At 42.8% G+C, this 22925-nt stretch overlaps 3 protein-coding genes across 3 annotated transcripts; 1 reads left to right on the top strand and 2 right to left on the bottom strand.

Annotated features, from left to right (window-relative positions):
- The first annotated feature begins 57 nt into the window (after positions 1–57).
- pelo (pelota mRNA surveillance and ribosome rescue factor) lies at positions 58–5378 on the top strand. Its single transcript, XM_034570351.1, has 13 exons — positions 58–484; positions 1252–1344; positions 1898–2048; positions 2261–2351; positions 2670–2833; positions 3123–3183; positions 3377–3538; positions 3625–3671; positions 3762–3835; positions 3924–3995; positions 4229–4303; positions 4401–4432; positions 4914–5378. The coding sequence occupies exons 1-13, from the start codon at positions 444–446 to the stop codon at positions 5006–5008; spliced, it is 1158 nt and encodes a 385-aa protein (XP_034426242.1). The 5' UTR covers positions 58–443; the 3' UTR covers positions 5009–5378.
- Positions 5379–5477: 99 nt separating this feature from the next.
- LOC117752758 (progestin and adipoQ receptor family member 4) lies at positions 5478–7945 on the bottom strand. Its single transcript, XM_034570368.1, has 3 exons — positions 7704–7945; positions 6548–6766; positions 5478–6213 (listed from the first exon to the last, which is right to left on the bottom strand). The coding sequence occupies exons 1-3, from the start codon at positions 7867–7869 to the stop codon at positions 5777–5779; spliced, it is 822 nt and encodes a 273-aa protein (XP_034426259.1). The 5' UTR covers positions 7870–7945; the 3' UTR covers positions 5478–5776.
- Positions 7946–8516: 571 nt separating this feature from the next.
- Positions 8517–22510, bottom strand: cmn (calymmin). The gene is made up of 56 exons (XM_034571483.1): positions 22406–22510; positions 20651–20701; positions 20478–20531; positions 20329–20388; positions 20188–20238; positions 20068–20112; positions 19937–19987; positions 19717–19764; positions 19561–19611; positions 19383–19427; positions 19046–19099; positions 18883–18930; positions 18657–18707; positions 18374–18424; positions 18219–18278; positions 18074–18142; positions 17951–17998; positions 17783–17863; positions 17630–17680; positions 17492–17539; positions 17349–17393; positions 17222–17263; positions 17094–17135; positions 16949–17002; positions 16786–16842; positions 16493–16546; positions 16300–16392; positions 16154–16210; positions 15578–16012; positions 14184–14231; positions 13988–14041; positions 13720–13761; positions 13576–13626; positions 13384–13449; positions 13170–13223; positions 13052–13090; positions 12912–12968; positions 12767–12811; positions 12635–12670; positions 12502–12558; positions 12338–12406; positions 12165–12227; positions 11939–12004; positions 11739–11795; positions 11095–11142; positions 10922–10993; positions 10753–10824; positions 10536–10607; positions 10373–10444; positions 10207–10275; positions 10052–10114; positions 9903–9968; positions 9781–9819; positions 9414–9689; positions 8906–8962; positions 8517–8814 (listed from the first exon to the last, which is right to left on the bottom strand). Exons 1-56 carry the CDS (start codon positions 22470–22472, stop codon positions 8810–8812), a joined length of 3678 nt encoding a protein of 1225 aa, XP_034427374.1. The 5' UTR covers positions 22473–22510; the 3' UTR covers positions 8517–8809.
- Positions 22511–22925: the final 415 nt, after the last annotated feature.

Here is a 22925-nt window from a genome sequence, read left to right as displayed (position 1 = left end):
TGGTCGGCTTAGCCAGTGGGCGGTATTTACACCGCCCGCCGTTCTCCCCGATTGGCTGAGCGCAACGCCCGTCAGCATTTGCTCATCTCAAACCGCTCCGTGGAAAAGAACAACGAATCTCGGGTTTATTTCGCATTTTTGCTGGATTTAAATGGATGATTTTGTTACGTAGCGTCAGATTCTGCGCGTTTATCCTCATTTAGTCAGAAAACGGCGCGTGTATCGCTGTGTATTTGTGGCGCAGCAGGAGCGACACCCACGGAAGTGACCAAGATGGGAGAACTGACGCCATGACGTGTCGTCACAGGTCCTGACAACATCGAGTGATTCATTGTGGAGATGGTTCGGCTCGTCGGCGACTTCGGCTCCGCACAAACATGAGCCGGACACACGTTAACCCGCGTGTTTCACTGTAATAACACGGAGACACAACCCGTCCAGCCATGAAGCTGCTGCACAAAGACATTGAGAAAGACAATGCCGGGTGAGTGGCTAACGGCTAATGCTAGCAAGCTAACCAGCATGCCTCTTTCCAGCTGACTGTACATGTGTCCACTTAGCTCACATCGAGCTGCACCCACAGAGACGCGTGGGGGGGAAACAGTCCCTGTTATCGTTAATATATACAGATAATAACACAATATATCACTGCGCGAGCGATCAGACTATGTGGCTACTGCTTCAGTAACTCATGAGCTAACACACCTCAATGTGTCATCAAAACAAACCTCCTGAGCCATCTTACCCCCAAATAATGTGGATTATCTTAAAGGGATAGTTCACCCAGAATGAGAATACACTCATCATCTAGTCACCACTATCCTGGTGGGGGGGTGGGTGAAGTTTTTGAGTCCACAAAACACTGCTGAAGTTTAAGTGATAAACAGTGTTGCAGCCAAATCCAACACAATTGAAGTAAATGGCAAAAACATGAAATGCCTCCATACTGCTCCTGTGGTGCAGACATGCAAATTTAGGCTAAAAACTTGGTTCAAATTACACCTAGAAGAATTGGTCGCCATTTACTTCAATTGTATTGGATTTAGCTGCAACGCTGTTTACCCCTGAAACTCCAAAAGTGTTTTGTGGACTCAAATACTTCACCCTCCTCTCCATCGGCATAGTGATGAGTAGATAATGAGTGAACTTTCACTTTTGGGTGAACTATCCTTTTTAAAGTAAGCAGACATCCACAGTTTCATGGTCACGTCAACACAGGAGCTGTTTAGTTGACTGCATGTGTTTCTCCAGTCAGGTGACTCTGATGCCCGAGGAGGCGGAGGACATGTGGCACACCTACAACCTGCTGCAAGTCGGGGACAGCTTGAGAGCCTCCACTATCAGGTAACCACTGACCTCTCGCACGCAAACGTGACGTGAAGCCACGTACACTACTTTTCCAGTGCAGCATCTTTCTGCTAGACCTGTTTCACTAACCACTGCTTTGTTCTTCCCTGAGTTAGTCATCATTAAAAATGCTGCTCTGTCACTGTGTGCATTTGTAGGATATCATGGCATAGGGTTAGTGCCCATTGCTTAATTACAACCACTGCAATGAACCCAAGACACACCCAACACAAAGAATGAAGCCAGCTATTATATTATTATTCTAGGAAAATGAGTAAGCAGACACTGTCGGTTCAGGTGCAGCTCAATGTTATGTCAACTTTAATGCAGGTTACTCCAGTAAGGCTTATATTACAGTGTCCAGTTTAGCTTTAATAAAGCGTCTGTTATTAGATTCAGTCTGTGTTTGTGATGATTGCGATTGTCCTTCAGATGTTTTTCTTTCCCTCCACCCTTTCCTCCTGCGTATCACTCTGGGCTTTGGTCTGGAAAACTCAAACAACTTGTCATCAGCATCACAAATCAAGTCCCTTTCCCCCTGCTCCTACAGGAAGGTGCAGACAGAGTCCACCACCGGAAGCGTGGGCAGCTCCAGAATCCGCACTACTCTCACCTTATGTGTGGAGACGATCGACTTTGACTCCCAGGCCTGTCGGCTGAGAGTAAAGGGCACTAACTTAGAGGAGAACCAGTATGTCAAGGTCTGCAAACATTCAGTTGTAGCTGTGTCACATTGGTAGACGTTTCAAATCAAACATTACACATATAGATAGTGTCTGATAAGTGTGTTTAACTCAATTTTTCTATTTGAGGGTTTATTATAACTGTAAAAAGTTTAGTATTCATTTGGTCTTAATGTTAACTTCTGTTTAAAATGAGAGGATGTGATTATAATGTGTTCCTCTCTCTTCAGATGGGGGCTTACCACACTATTGAGCTTGAAGTTAACAGGAAGTTCACTCTGGCTAAAAAGAGCTGGGACAGCGTCGTCCTGGACAGAATCGGTAAGCGATTTATTCAGCCTGGTCTGATCCATCCCAGCTGATCCTGACTGACAGGGTGACATTTCAGTGGGTTTTCTCTCACAGAAAATCCACAGTCCTTATTTAGATTTTTTTTACATAACCAAGTACAGTGTGTTGCCATGGAAACAGAATTTGGTGAAACAAGAGCTGACAGATGGGCCTCATGTATTTGATGGAGTGGGGGTCTATTGAGTCATTGCTGCTGTAATTTTCCACCAAGACAGTTTAAATGTGTTTATACAGTACCAACCACCAGATGATCTATTTATCGCTGCCTTGTTTGTTCTTAACATTTAGAGCAGGCATGTGATGCCACACAGAAGGCAGATGTGGCAGCTGTGGTCATGCAGGAGGGCCTGGCCAACCTGGTGCTGGTGACCCCCGCCATGACTCTGCTCCGAGCGAAAGTGGAGGTCACCATTCCGCGCAAGAGACGGGGAAGCTGCACTCAGCACGATAAGGTACGTCACTGCACGGAAACATGAGCTCCACCTTTCCAAAGCAAAGAGGAGGAAAGAGAGGGTCGCTATAAACAGTGAGTCATAGAGGGTTGAATTATGAAGAGAGGCAGCTGAAGGAATGGTGGACAGATTGATGGAACAGGGAGTCGGCGGGTTAAGGAAGTGTGTCCGTCTGTCAACCCTAATTGAGGGACAGCCCTTTTTGTGTTTTTTTTAATAAAACAAGATCAACAGATATTTATATATATATTTATATCATCTCTCAGACAGTTTTTCCCTCTGTCTGCAGGCGCTGGAGAGGTTCTATGAGGCTGTGATGCAGGGGATCCTTCGCCACATCAATTTTGATGGTAAGGCTGCTGTGCACTCGCATACATTGTTCCTCTTTTGCATCACACTCTTCTCCTTTATTTTTATTTGTTCCTCTCACATCTAACTCTGTGTCTGTCAGTTTTGTGGCACAATTGTGGTTTATTATTATCAACATTTTTGCTGGTTTTCTACCATGAGAAGTTCAAATTTTGAATTCTCGTCCTCCACTAGTGGTGAAGTGCATCCTTGTTGCCAGTCCAGGGTTTGTGAAGGACCAGTTCATTGCATATCTCTATAAAGAGGCAGTGCGACAGGACAACAAGCTCCTGCTGGAGAATCGCCCCAAATTCATGCTGGTGCACTCGTCATCAGGTCACAAGTACTCACTAAAAGGTAAGAGCCGATGGACTCTGACAATAACACAATACAATCTTATCAGAACATGTAAACTTAGTACAATGTGTTTTGGTGTTTTGTAGAAATCCTCTCTGATCCCTCTGTGACAAGTCGACTGTCTGATACGAAGGTAAATCAGTTTGTTTTACACATCGTCCAGTAAATACATATTAGATATATTATTATTGTTGTGTTAACTGGTGTGAAATGTAACATGCAGGCAGCAGGAGAGGTGAGAGCCCTGGAGGATTTCTACAAGATGCTCCAGCATGAGCCAGACAGAGCTTTCTATGGGTGAGTGGTGACGTAGACCGTGACCCAGTGAAGCCTCATTCCTTCTCACTGATGAACCAACAACCTTCGTATCTTTGCATCTTCTCAGACTGGCCCATGTGGAGAAAGCTGCTGAAGGTCTCGCCGTCGACACCTTGCTGATAAGTGACAACCTGTTCAGGTACATGCTCTGAGGTGTCACTGCCAGATATCTTTAGGTTATCTATGTTAAATACACACAGCAGGGGACAGTTTGTTTTTACTGACAGAACTGGCTGCAGCTGGAATGAACTGTTTATTTCCCTCTTATGCCAGAAGAATAAAACCCACCTGCACCTCTATTGGCTTTAAACTGGTCAGGCAAGAGATTGTTTGTGATCTAAACACAGTCACATGTTTTGTGTGTATATGCAGACATCAGGACGTCCCCACGAGAAGCCGCTACGTCCGCCTGGTGGACAGTGTGAGAGACAACAGCGGCACCGTCAGGTACCAGTGATCTTCCAAAAGACTCCCTATGTTATCATTCACCAGGAAGTACACAACAAAACTTGACATTTTTCCTGTCCTTTGTTTTTTCATGCAGAATGTTCTCGAGCCTTCATGTGTCTGGTGAACGTAAGTAATACAAACTATTCAAATTGTTATTCAATCTATATTAATAAGTTACATTTTTTATATAAACTTACACAATCCTTCATCATCTGATTAACAACCCAGCAACATACTGTCAAATCACGCAGACACACAAACATCATCAGACACATCTGTAAAGTCATTCTGGCTAAAAAACAACACACATTTGTCTTCGTGACCACAAATGACGCATGTGATTATTTGCATGTAGAACAGGGAAGTGAGATCGGATCCCAAATGCTAATACCAGTTGTGAACAGGGATTTACTGGTGTCACTTAATCGCTCTGAAACAAAAGCACTCGCCACACATGGGGTGACTTTCTCCGTCGATGTCGCTCTCAGTTCAGGAAGTAAAGGACGGACAGAAGCTACGCCCTCTGCACTTCTCTACTAAAACATTAAGTCAACCTTTGTACCGCTGGTGTCGTCCCCTCTTGATTTATCTCCGTCTGCATCCTCAGAGCTGACCCAGCTGAGTGGAGTGGCCGCCATCTTGCGGTTTCCCATCGCCGACCTGTCGGAGCCAGAGGACGACACCAGCTCTGACGAAGACTGATCAGCGCAGCACGCTCGCCCGGAGAAAACAAGTGTGTTATAAAACACTGACGCTGCTGTGTTATGGTTTATGTTTTCCACCTTTACTGCACATGTCTCTCAGACTTAATTAATTTTCTAAAGTGGCCACAATTGCACATTATGAGAATGCTGCTTTTGGTTTGAGGTGACTGTGTTTGAGAAGGTGCTGGCTTGACTAAAGTCGCAGAGCTCTCAGTTCACAAGGATGCCAATGAAAAGGAATGTTATGTTTTGCCACGTTTCAAATGAGTTTCAAAACAGTTTTTCAGCAATAAATTAACCGATCTTTTTCGGTGTATATACAATATATCTTTTCTGCAATTAAACAACAGAAGCATTCAACCACTCGACTTATTTCACTTTGTCACAAAATCATTCTCATCATGCATGGAAGAAAAAAAAACAAGCTGAAACAAGATAGAAAAATATAATTTATTACATATAATAATTTCATTGTCCATTTAATATCTATTTTGGTTATGGGTTAAAAATACCCAGAACTACTGCATTTCAACAAACTAAAAATCAAGTAAGCTCAGGATTTTTAATTGATATGAGTTTCACAGTTACAACAGTCAGGTCCTTTTATTCTTCTCTCGCAAAATGTCAAATCATAAACTTCCCTCATGAAGAATCTCAGCAGCTATAGGACTAAAGTGCATTTTGACTCAACTCGCCTCTCTTTTCAAACTTAATCTCATTTCTATCAGCGTTTAGTTCATGGTTGCTTGGCACACCCAGAATAACCCTAACCCTCATTCGGGCACTGGTAGGTCTTAATCCAGGCTAAATCCTCCAGGGTGCCCCAGTGCAGGTAGATGATGGAGCAAACAACCATGACATGCATTATCTGGTGGCTGTTGCCCCAGTTGTCGAACAGGCCCGGGCTGAAGCGCTCGGGGATCTGGATGATGTTGACCAGCCCTCCCAGCACAGCCAGCGAGTCCATGATGACAAAGAGGCGCAGGGAGTTGGGGCTGCCCACCCCGCTGCCGTACACTCGGAACAGGAAGAGGCTGAAGCGGAACAGAGCCTGCCAGATGAAAGCTTGCAGGCGCAGGACGTTGGTGCGGGCCGTGGTGGCACAGTAGATACCATAGGCCGACAGGAGGATGTAGGTCAGCAGGGCGGCCTGTTGTATGATGGGGTAGCACAGGAGGGTGATGTAAATGATGGGAAGTGCTCCTACACAGAAAAGGGAAGATGCACCAAAAAACAAACCATGTCAGTGAAACTAACCCGGATATTATTGACTGTTATTACCACAGGAGTCGGACGTTTGAAGTCATGAAAATGAGGATGTGAAACTTGGCTTGAACTTGACTCTTGATATTTGATCTCTGCAGACCTGATTTGAGTCTATATTGCAAACAACCACAGTGTAGTTATTCTAGCATTTACCACGTCACGACAAGTGAGCCGTGTAATTTGCTTTACTTGAAAAACTGCTCTGAATATTACCGACCAAACTTAAGGTCGTTGCAGTCACTGAAAAAACCCTAAGACTTGAACGACCTACCGAGGGTGTTCACCAGGCAGACCCCGAACATGTCCAGGGACAGCAGGGTGTCGTACACGTGTTCTCCCCCCACGTGGTTCATGAACACATGATAGACCAATGAGCCCACGGTGGGGCAGAGACAGGCCAGGTAGTGCACCAGGCAGATCCAGATGTTGTCCACCTCCATCCAGGGGATGCTGAAAGGCATTAGCACCAAGAAGAGGAAAAAGGGGATTCCTGAGGTGGGAGGAAAGAAGATAAGGAAATGAAAACAGTTTGAATTCGTTTACATTTTTACAGGAGACAGTTACACAAAGTAGTTTCATTCTTAACCTCAAAGAAAAAGATGAGTGGTATCTTCTTATGGTTACTGCCGACAGGACACCTGTCCAATTGTTGATTGCTTTGTTTGTTTCAATTTGGTGCCTTTTGACTGAACGTCAGGTTACTGTTGACCCTTGGTGGAGATATGTGCTAGTTGTCTAGTTTAAGCCCAACATTCTAGTTGTAACAGTTAAAAAGATGCATCGCCATTTTCGGATCAATATGAGGAACCGTTCCTCTGTTAGTGTTTTATCAGGATCACTGTGGAAGATGTGGCTGTTGGCTTGATGCACAGAGGAAACCCAGAGTAACGCTCCAACACTAATGCCCTTCACTTCCCCTGAGTAAGAGCGTTAGTCTTAATGGTCTTAGGGGATAGCCAAGGAAAGAAAATGGATCAAGCAGGAGATGCCTTCAGAAGTCTGCATGGGTCTTAGCTCACGTGCAGTTACGCTTCATGTGTGAGTCCAGGATGCTTTGCTGAAGAGACTTAGGGGCATTTACAGCTGAAAAGTGTCGGGCAAACACAAACCTCTGAGGACCTAGTTGACAGGAGGATATTTCCATGGCAGGTATTCCCGGGGCAGATTATGGCTAATACCCCCTATCCTCATTACACACCCTTGTCAAGTGTACTTATCTGGCTGCAAGTGAGAGTAGTGCACATTTGTGAACTGTTTTATTTGTACATCCGCTGAGTATTTTAATTGGGTGCAAAGATGAGATGAACATTGTGCAGCGTGTTTAACTGAGACGTATTTTTAAAGGTCATTTTAAAAACATATTTTAAATTTGGTCAGGACTGACACCACGAGAGCTGAAGTGTGTGCACAGTTATTTCTGCACTTACCATGGGTGTAGATGTTTCCCAGCTCATTGTGCATGTAGAAGAGACTCCTGAGGCACTCCTGAGCCGAGGACACCGGCCGGTAGCCCGTCAGGACATATTTGTTGAACTGGAGGTACAGAGGGGTCTTTGCAAAGTCCAACAGCCGCGGCCCTTTGTAAAGCCCCATCACTACTTCCTGCAGCCGAGGCCCCCTTCACATTTAGTTGACGGAACAGCTTCCTCACCATCTACATCCTAGAAGAGGCCGCGCTCTGCTCAGGACTCCGCTGTCGCACAGTCATGACCACGGCTCCCGAGACCCATCATTGGGCAGGTGTAAGTCCAAGCGAGCAACCTGTTGAGCTGGCCAAGTGGCATGCCTTCAGTGGGACCAATCCGAGGGCAGATCTTACCGCTAATCTGGGGTAATCCTCAAGGAAAGCCACGTGCACGACTACAGCTGCTCCTTAACGCGGCTCATAACCCACTCTCACCTGAACTTCATCCTAAACAGAGACATTCTGCATTTTCCCTCAGTGTAGTCAGCAACATTCACCTGTTGCTCACGTTCTGCTGCACTCGGGATGATCTGTGGCTCACAAATGATTGACTGTACGTTTAAACATATAATAAATTGTAATAATAAATGTAGGAAATGCACACAAATGAGTGAAACAGCATTGGGATTCTTAGATGGTTTTTAATCGATCAAATACTATACAATGAAGAACTAACAAAAACATTTCCGTGCAAAATAAATTAGACTGAATTAAGGTTTATAGAAGTATTGAGTTGAGAACGTCCAGGCAAAACTGACCAATTCAACTAAATCCCTGACTGCGTGTAGCAATTCATCTCCGTGTCTTCATCAACCACTTCTTTGCTATAGTGAGTGAACAGTAAGTGCAGGACAAATAGGAAACGCAGAAATTTACACTAAAACCTAACAACTCAACATTGCTTCAATGTTATTTTATCTCTTGGTTTACAAGCAAACACAAAAAATACGACGATACCAGAGACAAAATAAAATTAATATACAATTAGGAAAAAAAGTTAAAAAATATCATACAGCAGAAGAGAAGGAGATAAAGTGAGATACACAGATGTTGTCCCTGTCGGCACAGTTAACCTGCGAGGAGAAAAGAAAACAGGACAACGATGAGTTGGACGTTTGAGGAAAATACAAAGTGAACGATGTTTTACTCTGAGTCTGTTCTCACCTTGATAACCACTGTTCCCAAAGAAGCTATTCAGATCATATTTTCTATCCTTTGCTCCTGAGGACAAAGACATTTTACATGTTATTACAAATCAAATTTACAGCCTCTTCCTGAATTCAAATTTTGGCAAGTCTGCAAATGACCAATAACTTATTTTATCTCTGAATATCTCTAAATATCTTGCTCCGGCAACCACAAGAGGACATAGGAATTGTGTTTTCCTGTTGTCTGTTACATGCTTGCACAATATCTCAAGAACACCTTGACGGAATTTCTTCATTTGGTCCAAATGTTCAGTTGGATTTAAGATTAAAAAAAATGAAATCTGCACTGGTTGGAGGAGGCATACAAGCACAACATGGTAATTCTAGTGTGGTGAAGAGTGAGATGAGAAGATAAACGCAATCCTGAATAGTTCATCCTCTCTTTTATCTTCTCCCTTCCACGATACTACTTTACTGGAGTCTAGAAGTTCTGTCAGTGGTTCTTTTACCTCTCCAGGACTCACCTTGTGGGTGAAAATGCAGCTTGAGATGCTGTTGAATGTGTATCTGCCGTGGCAGCTGCTGTTGTAGCAGGTCCTCGGATTCTTCAGGCACCTCGACCACACCGTGCGTTTCCGTGGCGGCTGCAGAATCGAGACCGAGGTCAGAATCGGGCAGGTCTTCCACGCCCGCTCCAGGCAACACATCAGGTGCGAAGGAGGCTTCTAGAGGCAGATAGGACGGGACGGAGGGGTAGGCCAGGGTGGGGTCGGGAGTGAGAGCTGCAGGAAATGACACAGCTATAGTGAATATTTTAACTAATGTAATTTCCTTTTTGTCAATGCATTATTTAGGGAGTTAAAATGTTAAAAGGATTGTCTCTAGTTTTACCTTCAGGTTGCACATGTCCGTTTATATAGCCCACATTATCTGAAAGGGACAAACAACAGCTGAATATTGATCTAAGTTCAATGGAGCCACAAGAGACATGTAGAGATACACAGTAAACTGACCATATCCATCCACAGACATCCCCTCGCTCTCTACTGCAGCCACTGGAGCCCGAAGTTCTCCCTTCACTAAGATCAGAGTAAAAACACATGAGATTAGAAGAGGTTGAGGTGTTCGGTCTATTTGTGCAGTGAAACCTCCTCTGACGCACCATAAGACTTTCCAGGTGAATCTGGCTCGGAGGGCAGGGACTCGTAAGGTAAACCGGCCGTTTCTGTTTTAAGCAAAAACATATAAAAAAATGATTAGTTGGCACATTTCTAATCTGACATGAGGGATAAATGGTACCAATAATGACAAAAATACCATAATCTCCGACAGATCTGCCTTCAGATACAGATTCAAGGGGTTGTGAGGGATACGCCCCCTGGTTTCCTGTGAAGAGGTTGATGTGAAACCATTCAGCAAACATGGAAACCAAATAAAACTGATATGAGAACGGAAAAAAACGAAAACATTTAAAAGGACGTACCGTATTTCCCAGCAGATTTGGCTTCGCCCCCATAACCAAGAGCTTGTGGTGTGTAGGGAACTTCTCCGCCACCTGAGCAGGAAGCAGCCGCACAAAGACGACGAGTTAAACCAACACATGTGGAAACGTGTAGAAAGTAGCTGTCATGTCTGCTGCAGCTCACCATATTGGCTGCTCAACTTTCCATTGTGTCCAAGACCGACATGTTCAGGCTGATATGGTGACGCAGGCAGACCTGGAAGAAAGTGTATATAACTGAACCTATAGATGAATAATAAATAAATACAGACTGTGGACGTGGATGTTTCTACAAAATCTGGTGGCCAGAAAAACGTCATGACCACATAATGTTTTTTTTTCTTTTCTGAAATGTGTTTTACCATATTGTCCAGTAGATTTGACTTCGGGGCTCATTACAGCTGGCTGAGCTTCATAAGGCATTCTTCCATAACCTGCACAGGAAGAGGAGAAACAGGAACAGAAATAAAATGAACAAATGAAGAACAAAAACAAAACTGTGACTGGGATTCTGTGCGTCAAATTATTCACCATATGTTCCAGCTATATTTCCATTACTGCCAAGTCCGAGATGTTGGCCAGCATTGGGGAACCCAGTGTGTCCTGAGCAGGGATGGAGAGAAAACAGTATAAAATGATCACATGACTTCTCTGGAGTGTCTACAGTAATGAAGATTAAACTACGAGTCACAGCAAGAACTGACCATATTGTCCAGGGGCAGGTTCCCCTCCCATGCCGGCACCGAGGCCGCCTGAAAGAATTTTGGCATTAAAATCAACATTAATATATCAACTAGCTCAGTATGGGGCCAACATGCCAGAAATATTGGTATGGATCCAACTAGTAGACTATAAATAAAGATGGCCGACATGACTGCACCTCAAAAGTGATGCCAAAGCATCTAAATTGCGACCTGGTGGCTGGCTGCGGTATAGGTCATAAATCCTGCCTCCACAATGTTAGGAGATGGGACGTGGATCAAACCAAAAACCGTCCGGTACACATCAAATAATTTTTTTCTCAAAGATGTTTTCACACTGATGTATGTTCAAGTGCTCTTGTTTCTGATTGGTTCAGTTTGGTTTTAATTAGTTATTGACAGCATCATGATTGACAGCTGGGACTGACAATTAGCGCTGCTGCACAGACTCTGGCTCCAAACGCACAAAATGGCGTCGTTGGTATCCGGGATATTTTAGCTTCATTTCTGATCAGTGGGAGGTTGAGGAGACGCGTCGTCCATTGATATTTACAGTCCATCAATCTCTTAAACAGTCTCTTCGTAGTTCAACAAATCTTTTTGTAACGCTGTTGACTTTTTGTTTCATGGCTGCTCAAGACTCTCACCATAGTTTCCAGCTGATTTCCCGTCACCTGTAGGTCCATATGGTCCTCCACCGTATCCTGGAGGGAATGGAGACAGTTACTGGACGCACATGGCCTCATTGAAGACTGATTGTACTTACTCTTAAGAGGCACCTGAGAGTGGACATTTTAGCTTATGCATTCAAAACACACAAATAAAGGCAACAATAACAGAAACATACCGTGCTTTCCTGCTCCGTTAGTTCCTGTACTGAGGGGTTGTCCACCAAATTGCAACCCACCAATGCCTGAAGCAAGGAGCAGTGAGTTGGTTGGCACATAAATAACGAGAAAGAAACTTGAAAGATTAAAGATTTAGAGTGTCTTGTTTTCAAAGTAAGGCAGAATTATATTAGCTATAAACCCATGAAGTCAAGTCAAGTTCTCCAAGCTTCTCCAAGAACTCACCGTACTTGGCGTTGAATTTCTCTGCACCCATTCCATGACCGGCGAAAGGCAAGCCGCCCATTCCTGTAACATTGGGAAGAGCATTCAACATTCTCTCCTGAAATAAAATCCTTTCCTCACAAGTTTTATTGCGTCGATAAAGATTTGAATGTGTGAAGCTGCACAGTACATACCACCGTACACGCTGCCCAGCTTTCCATTTGGTCCGAGTCCAGCAGCCTGAGGCTCAAACTGACTAATGCCTGCACAGACAACATATCTCAATCACACCTGGTAACGTTTACCCCATGAGCTGATTTACACTTTGCAGGAGTTTTACATGATGCTATGGTCTTACCATCAAGTCCAGCAGGAACCACTGGGGCTCCGTTGTAAGGAACCTGTGCTGCACCACCTGTAGAACCATGTGTTATTATCACAGTTCCACTATCTGTGTCTTGTTAATCTCATGTTCTCTGTCTCTATCTCACCTGATTTGGCGTCAGTGGGTGAACCCTGGCCGAGACCTGAGGGAAAGAGAAATGTTGACTTCTACTGTAATTCATGTGCCACTGCTGCAAAAATATTTCCTTAGTTAAATATTAATATAAAAATATACTTGCTTGCAAAGTCAGGTTGTACACCAGCGGTGTAGCCATTTCCATATCCTGCAAAGAAGAAGAACTCATAAAACTACCTCTGTGCACATCTACCAGTTCACAGCCTCATGTATGTTTTATAATTTATAGATATCCTTGGAAAGTGCACCTCCGTATGAATTTCCATTTCCATATCCGGCTCCAGGGTGCGCTCCTTGTCCGTAACCTGAGATCAGACACAACAATTATCAAAATACACAGCACACGTCTACTTATAATTATTGTCGGGGTGAATTTCTCTCAACTCACCAGGTTGCTTAGGGTTCCCTGCATAAGGAAATCTGAACCCTACACATGTAAAACAAACACACGTGTAAAAACACATTTAAATTATTCACTGTATGTTTATATTGACAGTAAATATTACCAGCTCCATATCCGTTGCCGAGTCCAGGGACAGGGTAGCCTCCTGCTCCATAAGCTGCGGAGAAAAACAACTTGATTCAGATATCTAAGGTGTTTTATTTATATCATGGAAAAGTGAACAGGTAGAATTACAGTAGAAACCAAAAGAATACAGTTATATAAATGAATAACTAGCAGATCAGTGCAGTCCAGATTGTCAGATCCAGGTTCCTCACCTGGTTTGTTTGCTTTAGTTCCTCCTCCATTTGAAAATGCCCCGGCACCGGCACCTGCACCGTATCCTAAACAATGACATCACACACCTACAGTCATTTCTGCTTTTATACAATGATAAAACCTGCAGTAATGTTCCATTGTGAGTATTTCATACACATGAATATTGGTAATGAAGAATAAAGTAGATTTACCGTTGGGTTTAGCCCCATGTGTGCTGGGAACACCAGCTCCGGCTCCATAACCTCAAAATGAATGAAAGGATCATGCATGAATTATATAAACCTCTCTATATGTAAAATATCCTGTGTTATACCGTGAACTCAGTGTACAAGTACCTTTTGTATTCGAGCCAGCTGCTCCAGCACCTTCATTGTAACCTCAAATGACAAAGAGAAAACATGCACACTCAGTTTTCATCATCTGCTCCGACTCTGTGTTAATAATAAGGGTCGTGATCAAGTACATATTGTGTTTCTCAACTTGTGTCCATGTTACTGAACTACTTCAAAACTGTCCTGATCCATTTGGATTATATTGTACGTGCAGTAAAAAGTGAAAGTACACATCCAACACATCACCAGGCATGAAATATACTCTGCTCACCTGGTCTAGGTATTTTCATCCATTGTCCGTTTGGTACTCCTGATGGTCCACAGTCTATAATAACAATGGGAACATGTATTAAAACACATACATGTATGTACTACCAGTAAGATTAGGCCAACACTAATCACTTCTGATTCACTGACATCTCCCTGGAAGTTTTATATTTATGCCAAGAAAGTAATTTAACATTTACCAGGTTTCGCTCCCTTTCCCTTGGAAACTGAAGATCCTCCTCCGTTCTCTGAAAGTCAGAAGGACAGAATAAAAATCTGTTTAGATGGAAACGAACCAGCTATTAAATCTCTTTACATTTCAACATCTTCAAGTAAAGACTGTGGTTTTGAGTCAGTGGGTTAAACATAAAGTACTTTACAGCTCATGCACTGAACGCACCAACTGAAATGTTTAAATAAACAAAGTGCACAAATAACTCCAGACAAACACAACCAACAGTTTTTCTCACTTACACACTGAGAATGAATCCATAATATCAACACACAAACTGCTTCAAACATTCACAGAATACCTCCATGTTTTGGGAAATTCCCTTTTTCACTTTGTTACTGAGAAGATAGAAAACAACCACATCTGTCTATCAAATGTAACGCTGCTCAGGTCATATCTGAAAACAGCTTTACTGACTCTAGTTTAAATACGACAAAGTTGAGAGTGAGAATTCAACAGGAACACAGGATAAGAAAAATAAAGTTATTCATGCAACACAGAAACATACGTAAATTATGATCACAGTTAATTTGTAGAAACAACTATAACCATTATGACTAGGATTCAGTCTCAGGTCGGCTGTGAGCCTGCATGACATTAAATAGTTCCTGTAGTAATAGTAACAGCTGTATTCAAAGATATATATACATTCAATACTTCAGATAAATACTCATGAAGCATTTTTCCGATGCCATTTACAAAACTAGAACAGGCACGTTGGACTGAATTCTAGTCATTAAAACAACATTAATCCTGCAGTCTGATGAATCATGTAACATTCTGCTAAGGACGGATGCAGGTTAGGACGGATGCAGGTTTCAGTTTCCACATGCAGCCCAACACCAGAACCCATATGGAGCTTCAGTTTACCAGTTGCCCCTGTTCCCCCTGCAGGGACACCTTTGACCCCGAGCCTGTCGGGTCCCGCCTCAGGGGGACTCTGGACGTCCTCCTCTTCTGGTGAAACCTCAGTCACACCCACAGTCGGTGTCTCTTCAGCAACGGTGCTCCCTGTGTCTGTAGCTGTTTCAGGAACAGCTGTGGTGCTTTCAGGGGACGCACCCCCCTCCCCAGTGCTGTCTACCCCCAAAACAACGTCTGTCTCTGCACCTTGTTGCTCAGGCACAGCACTGCCTGTCACATAACCTAGAGGTTTAAGATCGATTACACCCAATGACTCTGCAGCAATAAACAGAATACAATGTATATGTAGGAAACATTAAAAGAAATGTCTTCTCGCATTTACACTTTGTGTTGCAGTGAATCTGCAAAGCAATAATCGACACATCCTGCAAACTAGTTGAGAGACAATTTGGAAATGTTGCATTAGAAATCAAGTGGAGCAAAGTTCACAGCACTTGCCTTGAGGGACGACTGCTGCCGGCTCTGGTTCTGGGTCACTGTGGGAAATCCCTGGTTCAGGTCCGGATATGATTTCCTTCAGACCCTTTCCCTGTGGGACCACGGGTGCTGGTTCAGGTGTGGCTTCAGGTGCTGGTGCTGGCTCTGGTGTGGTGATTAGCTGCATCAGCTTGTAGCCTTTTCCTTGTGGCACAGGTGACGGTTGCTTCTGATATTTCTCCTGTGTCACCATGACAAGGAGGCCACTGGTTGGCTCAGGGGCTGGGGCAGCAGGGGCAACAGGCGCTGCACCTTGAGTTATTGCTAGTTGAGGCGGAGCGCCCTCCTGTGGTGCTGCACTTGGCTGCATCGGAGGGAAAGCTCCACCCTTGAGGCCTTTTCCACTGGAAGCACCTGCCCCCTTCGTACCCATCGCATCTGGCATCACGCCGTAACCTGAGAACCAAACACACAAGAGACGTCCAAACCACATCTGAGTAAAAAAACACTCAGAGCATCATTTAGAAGAATGAAAAATAAATAAATTCACAGCCTCACATCACATATTCATCAACAGAACAGAATAAGTGCATTTACCAGTATTTGCCGCTTTAGCCAACTGTCCATTGGGTAAACCAGCAGGAACACCATAGCCTGACAAAAAACAATTTTCACAAATCACACAAGCAGTGCAGACATTGAATGAGTTATATATAGATATTAATATTAACAAGACTTCTCACCGGTGCCGAGTGTTTTAGCTCCTTCACCCGGAGACACGGCTCCAACTCCTTTGGTAGTTTGAGGTTTGGCGCCTCCTCTCGTTCCTCCATGTCCTGCAAACAGTGACACTGTGAACTGACCAATAACCTCACAAGATGAACTTATACACAAATGAGGAATTCTTGAATTTCCTAAATACAAACTGGAGCGAACCATTGGGACGGCTTCCATATCCCCCGAGTGCAGCCCCGTTTCTGACTCCATGACCTGGAGAGAAGGTTTAACACAAAGTGAGCAAGGCTGGTAAAAAAGGAAATTTAATTAACTTTGTAAAATGTATTTTCTTTTTAAAGATGCATTTATGGTGTCATGATTAAATGCAAAAAGAATGCTTAATCATATTTCTTATATTTAATATTTCTTTCCTCAACTAATCTCTTTTTTAGATTTGTTTTGAATTCGAACTATTTACTTCTGTATATAAGTTGCATATTAACAGGATGTACCGTTGGGTTTTGCTCCGTATCCATTGGGAACTCCAGCTCCAGCTCCAGCTCCATAACCTCAGGTCAAACACAACACAACATATTATAATTCACCATCACACTGAATCACAAGGCGTCATTTCTACATGATGAGTACTTTCTAACATTAAATATAACCAGTCACCAGTGGGTTTATTTCCATATCCATTGGGAGCAGCTCCATTTCCGTTTCCATAACCTTGAGAGCAAAGAAATCGTTATAGAAAGATCTAAAACTGACTTTATATTTAAAACTCAAGTTTGTGACACGTGTGAAATACGAGTTGTACCTGGTTGAGTTCTCACTGCTCCTCCCCTGTTGGCTCCATAACCTGTCAATCAAAACAAACCACTTCTTCATCCGATTGAAATGTGTTCGATCATCATCAATCATTTAAAAGAGGATTAATAGTCTCACCTTTGGGTTTGGATCCATACCCATTAGGAAAGCCACCATACCCTAAAAATTACATTACATTAAACATTTACATTATGTGTAATTTCTGAAAATCATCGAGGTTATGTAATTGTGACCATGCACTAACCTGGATTTGCCGGCCTGGTGGCTCCACCATTCTGGAATCCATAACCTGAACAGTTCCACAAACACAAAGAGGATTATTGATCTTATACTTTAAATGTGATAAGAATAAAATAGAATTTGGAAATATCCTGGAGGTTGACCCACCATTGGGCCTGGCTCCATTTCCCCCAGGGCCTCTGACTCCTGCATAACCTTTACATTTAAAATACAATGATTTAAATAGTTGATCTGAGGAATTATTATTGTTGCTATGTGTGATATTTTGTATTATATAACATTTACCATTGGATTTTGCTCCTTGTCCATTGGGCACACCAGCAGCCCCATTGGAACCTGACATTTTAACATCAAATTGGAATTGAGCCGAATTAACAAACATGTAATAATCACTAATAAGATCATTTATTTTTCACCAGGCAGCAGATATAACCTTACCGTGCTTCGGCCCCTTCATTCCTCCATTTCCATACCGAGACCCCAGACCCATACCAGCCTGACCATAACCGCCATTATAGGCTATAAATAAAGCACACACACAAATATATATTAACAAATAGCATTTATGTTTTATTCACCATGGTCCCTGAAGTGTGTATGACTCACCTCCCATGGGCTGAGCTCCGTAACCATTATAACCATTGCCGCCATATGCTGGAAGAACAGAAACACATTGTTAACTGGTGAATCAGGAGGTGACCTCCGCTCTGTGTCATGACCTCCACTCACCTTTCCCTTGGTTCCGGGCCAGCTGAGGCACTCCCGCACCTCTGGAGGGTCCCGTTCCCACACCTGCACCTTAAATCACACCAGTACAGACGTGTAAAGTGAACGTTTGATTCCCTGGACGAGAACGTGACAGGTCATGATTTACCTGCTCCGTAAGGTGGACGCCCGTATCCATTCATGGGTTTACTGCCGGCTCCTCCGTGTCCTTTTAGCAGAGAGAGACAACTTCAGTCAAACAGACGAACATCTTTTATTTATAGAAACTCAAATGGCGTCAGGCCGCCCATTCACACGTCTCACCATTTGGTCTCGCCCCATTTCCACTGGAAGGACCGGCTGCAGCTCCTTGACCTAAAGAACAATTATTATATTCAAACATCTGATACCAATTTATTTATTTAAATGTGTGTTTTAAAGCTCTGTCAGTTTTATCCACATTTATATTAGGTACCCCCAAGCGTTTTAAGAAAAACTGTACTGGGGGTTTCATTTATTTTAATTCTCCTTTTTGATTTTACTGAATTCTTGCCAAGTTAATCAAAAATCAATCTGATCAATGAACATTCACATAAAAGCATCTTACCTTTGCCTTTATTTAAGAGCCCATGATGTGCAGCAGCTGCGGCACCGTTTCCTACAAATACAAACAACACAAACACATTTCATCTTGAAATCAAGCAAAAAAGAAATCCCATTTTTTTACATTTGTCATGATTCATCTACTTAAGATTGTCGATGCATGTGAAATCTACTGTATCTTTCTTTGTAATATCTTATTGAATCCGGAGCATTGTGGGAATCTCACTCACCATTGGATTTAGCTCCGTTCCCTCCCAGAACACCTGCAGCACCGTAACCTAAAAACCAGACAAGACACTCGTTCGGTCTCGTGTAGTTTTCTGATTGATTTCAAACTGATTCACTGAATTTCAACGTTCAACAAACTGATAATGACTGAAACCGTGGACTCACCATTCAAATGTCCACCGTTTCCATTTGGTGCAGCAGCAGCAGGAACTCCGTAACCTGCAGAGTAAAGAGACGCAGTGTGATTAACTTAAACCCAATGAAAATATTACTTATACATGTGATTTTAATAACTTATTTAACAGATATATTGTTAATTAAACCCCCTATATTGTTAAGAAGCATGATTTACTGATCCCAGATGTGTTTGAATCTGTTCACACTGACACAGGCTGATAAAACAACAACAATATGCCTAAATATTCTTTTAAGTTAAAGTCTGGCCCCAAAATACAATCGATGACCCTTTTAGTACATCATCACCTCTAATACACTAAAATACCTTTAGTTCCTTGTCCACCGTATCCACCAGCCTGAGCCCCGTAGCCTGGAACGTAAAGATAATTTCATTTAATTTGTGTCGTTGCTCAGTGTATGTGTGTGTGTGTGTGTGTGTGTGTGTGTGTGTGTGTGTGTGTGTGTGTGTGTGTGTGTGTGTGTGTGTGTCATCAGTATCATACCGTTGCCCTTCACTTGTCTTCCATTAGCTGGGCCGGCCTGAACACCATATCCTGCAAAGAATGATTGTATCTTATCAATCCATCATTAAGTGGCTTCGTAACGACGGCTGCCATCGGTGTAAAGGTGCAGAGATTTATTCAATAAAGTGTAACTACCAGAGGATTTAGCTCCATTTCCACCTGGTACGTGTGCTGGGTTTCCTCCTGCATTAGAAACACAAAGCACAAAGCAGAGAGAGAGACGGGTTAACAGTGGGAAACAGGGATGGATCTGCCTTTTTAAATTCCTGTATGACCTAAGTTACCAGAGATGATGACATTCAGTATAATACAGCACTTTTCTTCAGTGAGTTTGGTTTCAGAATAAAATACGTACCCTGTGGTTTGCCACCTTGACCATTGGTCGCACCAGCTGCTGCTCCGTAGCCTTAAAACAGAATCAAAACATTCAGCATATTTATATATTGATGATTTGTTTAAATAAAGACAGGTTCACGGTGAACTCACCTTTCACTCCTCCTCCATTGGTCGCACCAGCAGCGGCTCCGTAGCCTTAATCAGATCATATATGTGGTCAGAAAAAGTTTTATTTAACATACTGATAATATGGTGTGAAAACACATTTACCATTAGACTTCGCTCCGTTTGCTGTTGGAACTCCAGCTGCTCGTCCATAACCTGAGGTAAACGTTAGGAAAGTTATATTCTCAAACGAGATCAACCTGCCGTCACAGATTTCTTCAGTGTTCACGCTCTGTAGCCACTGACCTGCTCCTTTCGTAGGGTATCCACCGTGTCCATGCTGTGCTCCCATGGCCTGACCCACACCTTCAAAACAAGAAATGTAATAATAAGACAAACAGAAGCTGTAATTCTGAGGAAAAGGTGAGAGATAAAGAAATTTACTGTTAATTTACCTTTTGATGGAATCAGCATTCTTCCCAGTCCTCCACCGTTTTGGGGTTTATTTCCTAAAGAAAAGAGAAGCAACACATTTGAACTAAAGCTGCGGCTTGTGTCAAAATTACACAATTGCAATAATTTTCATGTTTCATAAAGATAGAAAGTGTAAAGAAAGTGAAGGATTCACCGTAAGGATGCTGCCCTTGTCCATTGGATACTCCTGATGCAGCTCCATAACCTTAAACACATATAAAACTACTGTCAGGTCACTACAGTTCAAACAGTTCATCTGCTAAATATTGGAAATAAGATGAAACATGTCGAGTGGATCTTTAAAATCAGTGTGACGTTTTACTTCTAGATTATTGTCTTACAATGTTTTTATTTTGGGTATTCAAAAATATTATCATGATGGAAAGGGCCTTGTGTTTTTAAAAAGTAAAGTTTTCAGCCCCACTTCCATCCCCGGTAGTTTTCATAAGGTCCCTGGATTATAATTACACATTAATGTTCATTAAAGTCAGTTTGTTGGTGAGTCACTAGTCTGTCAAACATTTTCTGTGAGACTGAAGCGGACTCAGTGGAGTGACTGTGTACAAGCAGTAAAACCATTCTCTTGCCTCCTCACAGGGGGATGTTAGATTTAGACTGCTGCTGCCACTGGAGCCGAGCGGCCTTTGATTTCAGGAGCCGAGGCCGCGGCCTAAAGAGAAAACTGGATATATGGCTGCTTCGCATCATCATAAGAAAAGTTGGAGGAGCGCCAGACACACGGAGGAGTTTCACAAGTCGCGTTGCTAAGATTTCAGTTTAACATCATCATTTGAAATTTGACAGGCAAACCCGACCATCAGAGAGACATCTGTGTCGTCTCTCGCTCGTCTCAGCAGGTCGCACCGCACGAGACGGAAGCAGCAGGTATTTAAACACAGTTTGAGTCTGCTCCTGAGACTGAAAGAAAAATATTTAAACACTTCTTTTGGTGATTTCTGCTCATCTCAATCAACAATATCTTAAAATCTGGACGAATGTTGCACGATTCAGTTCTGGAATCTGACTGGATGGTGTCCAATCAATTTAAAGAGCAATGTGGTAAATAACTGACTGGTGCGAATGATTTGAATGCTACAATCAACTATATCTCAGTCACCTCAAGAAACTACATTTAAATTCACGAGATCTGGATTTTTATATGGATCTGCACCAAATTGTTCACACTCAAATATCAGTCCCCTAAACAAACCTGACCTTTTTCATCAAGATCAGTGAATTATTCTGAGAAATCAACGGGCAAGATGTTCACGGGCACAAAAACGGTATGGGTTCCTCACTGACCCACAACGCACCCTTCCACAAAGTTTTCTGGAAATCTGTTAAGTAGTTTTTGCGTAATCCTGCTAACAAACAAACACAAACGAAAACTTTTCCTCCTTGGTGGAGGTAAATATCACTAAAGTAGAAGTCACAAAACACGTTGGTGGTTTTAAGACGTTCTCAAGATAATACAGTGTAAAAAGTTGATGAAATAAACTTTTATCAACAGATTTATCTTCAAGAGGGAAAGCTGCACGTAAAACTATTTCATGGACACATTCACTGTATATTTTATGTCTTTTCATCCAACAATAAACCACAAAGCTCAGTTTCTTTTAGGATTCTAATAACTGTGATAACTAAGTCCAAAGCTGCTTAATTGACCAATTACAGTCCTGTATTAACTTTACAGTGATTTTAACCACCTTCACGTTTGCATGATAAGTTGAACTCTAACGTCAACATTTACACAAGGCACTTTCCTCAAACTGACCTCCCTGATCCAAGGCCTCAGTCATGTCATGCTTTTAATCTTGCAAAATATAGGAATTTAAATCCAATATTTGACAAATCAACCTGACTATTGAGTGGATTATTGTTTTACGCAGCAGGAGCCTCAGACACTCACCAGTTGTACGTGTCGACTGCACCAGCCACAGGATCACCGCACTCTGAAGAAGTAGCTGTCCCAACATAGTGGACCCGGAGGAAACAAGGATTTTAAACCCAGCAGGAGAGCAGAGCTTGAGAGTGAGGGTCTGATATACAGTCTGGTCCGGGGTCCGCTCCTCCTCTCACCTCCTCTTCACGTCTCCAGATCCTCCCCCCGGTTTGTGAGCGGAGACACACACCAACTGAATAATTGGACAGTTAAAGTACATTAACACATAAGGGAGAGGTAGAGAAGCAAAGAGAGCGAGGGCAGTGACTGATTAACTGTGGAGGGTCCATCACACAAGATGGATGAAGGAAGACCCAGTTGTTTAGAAGCGTTTTGTGATCATTGCCATCGTTTAAAATAGTTTGTGTATATACTTACTGTGATTTGGTGGCTATGGTAATGTTGGCTAATGCTTGAATGCAACTTCTAAAGCTCATGAGTGGAAAAGCTCAATATAAATACAGTCCATTGGTTAAGTTAGTGTCTG

This window comes from Hippoglossus hippoglossus, chromosome 19, assembly GCF_009819705.1.
Source record: "Hippoglossus hippoglossus isolate fHipHip1 chromosome 19, fHipHip1.pri, whole genome shotgun sequence".
NCBI classification, from domain to species: domain Eukaryota; kingdom Metazoa; phylum Chordata; class Actinopteri; order Pleuronectiformes; family Pleuronectidae; genus Hippoglossus; species Hippoglossus hippoglossus.
This window is presented reverse-complemented; position numbering and strand designations above follow the sequence as displayed.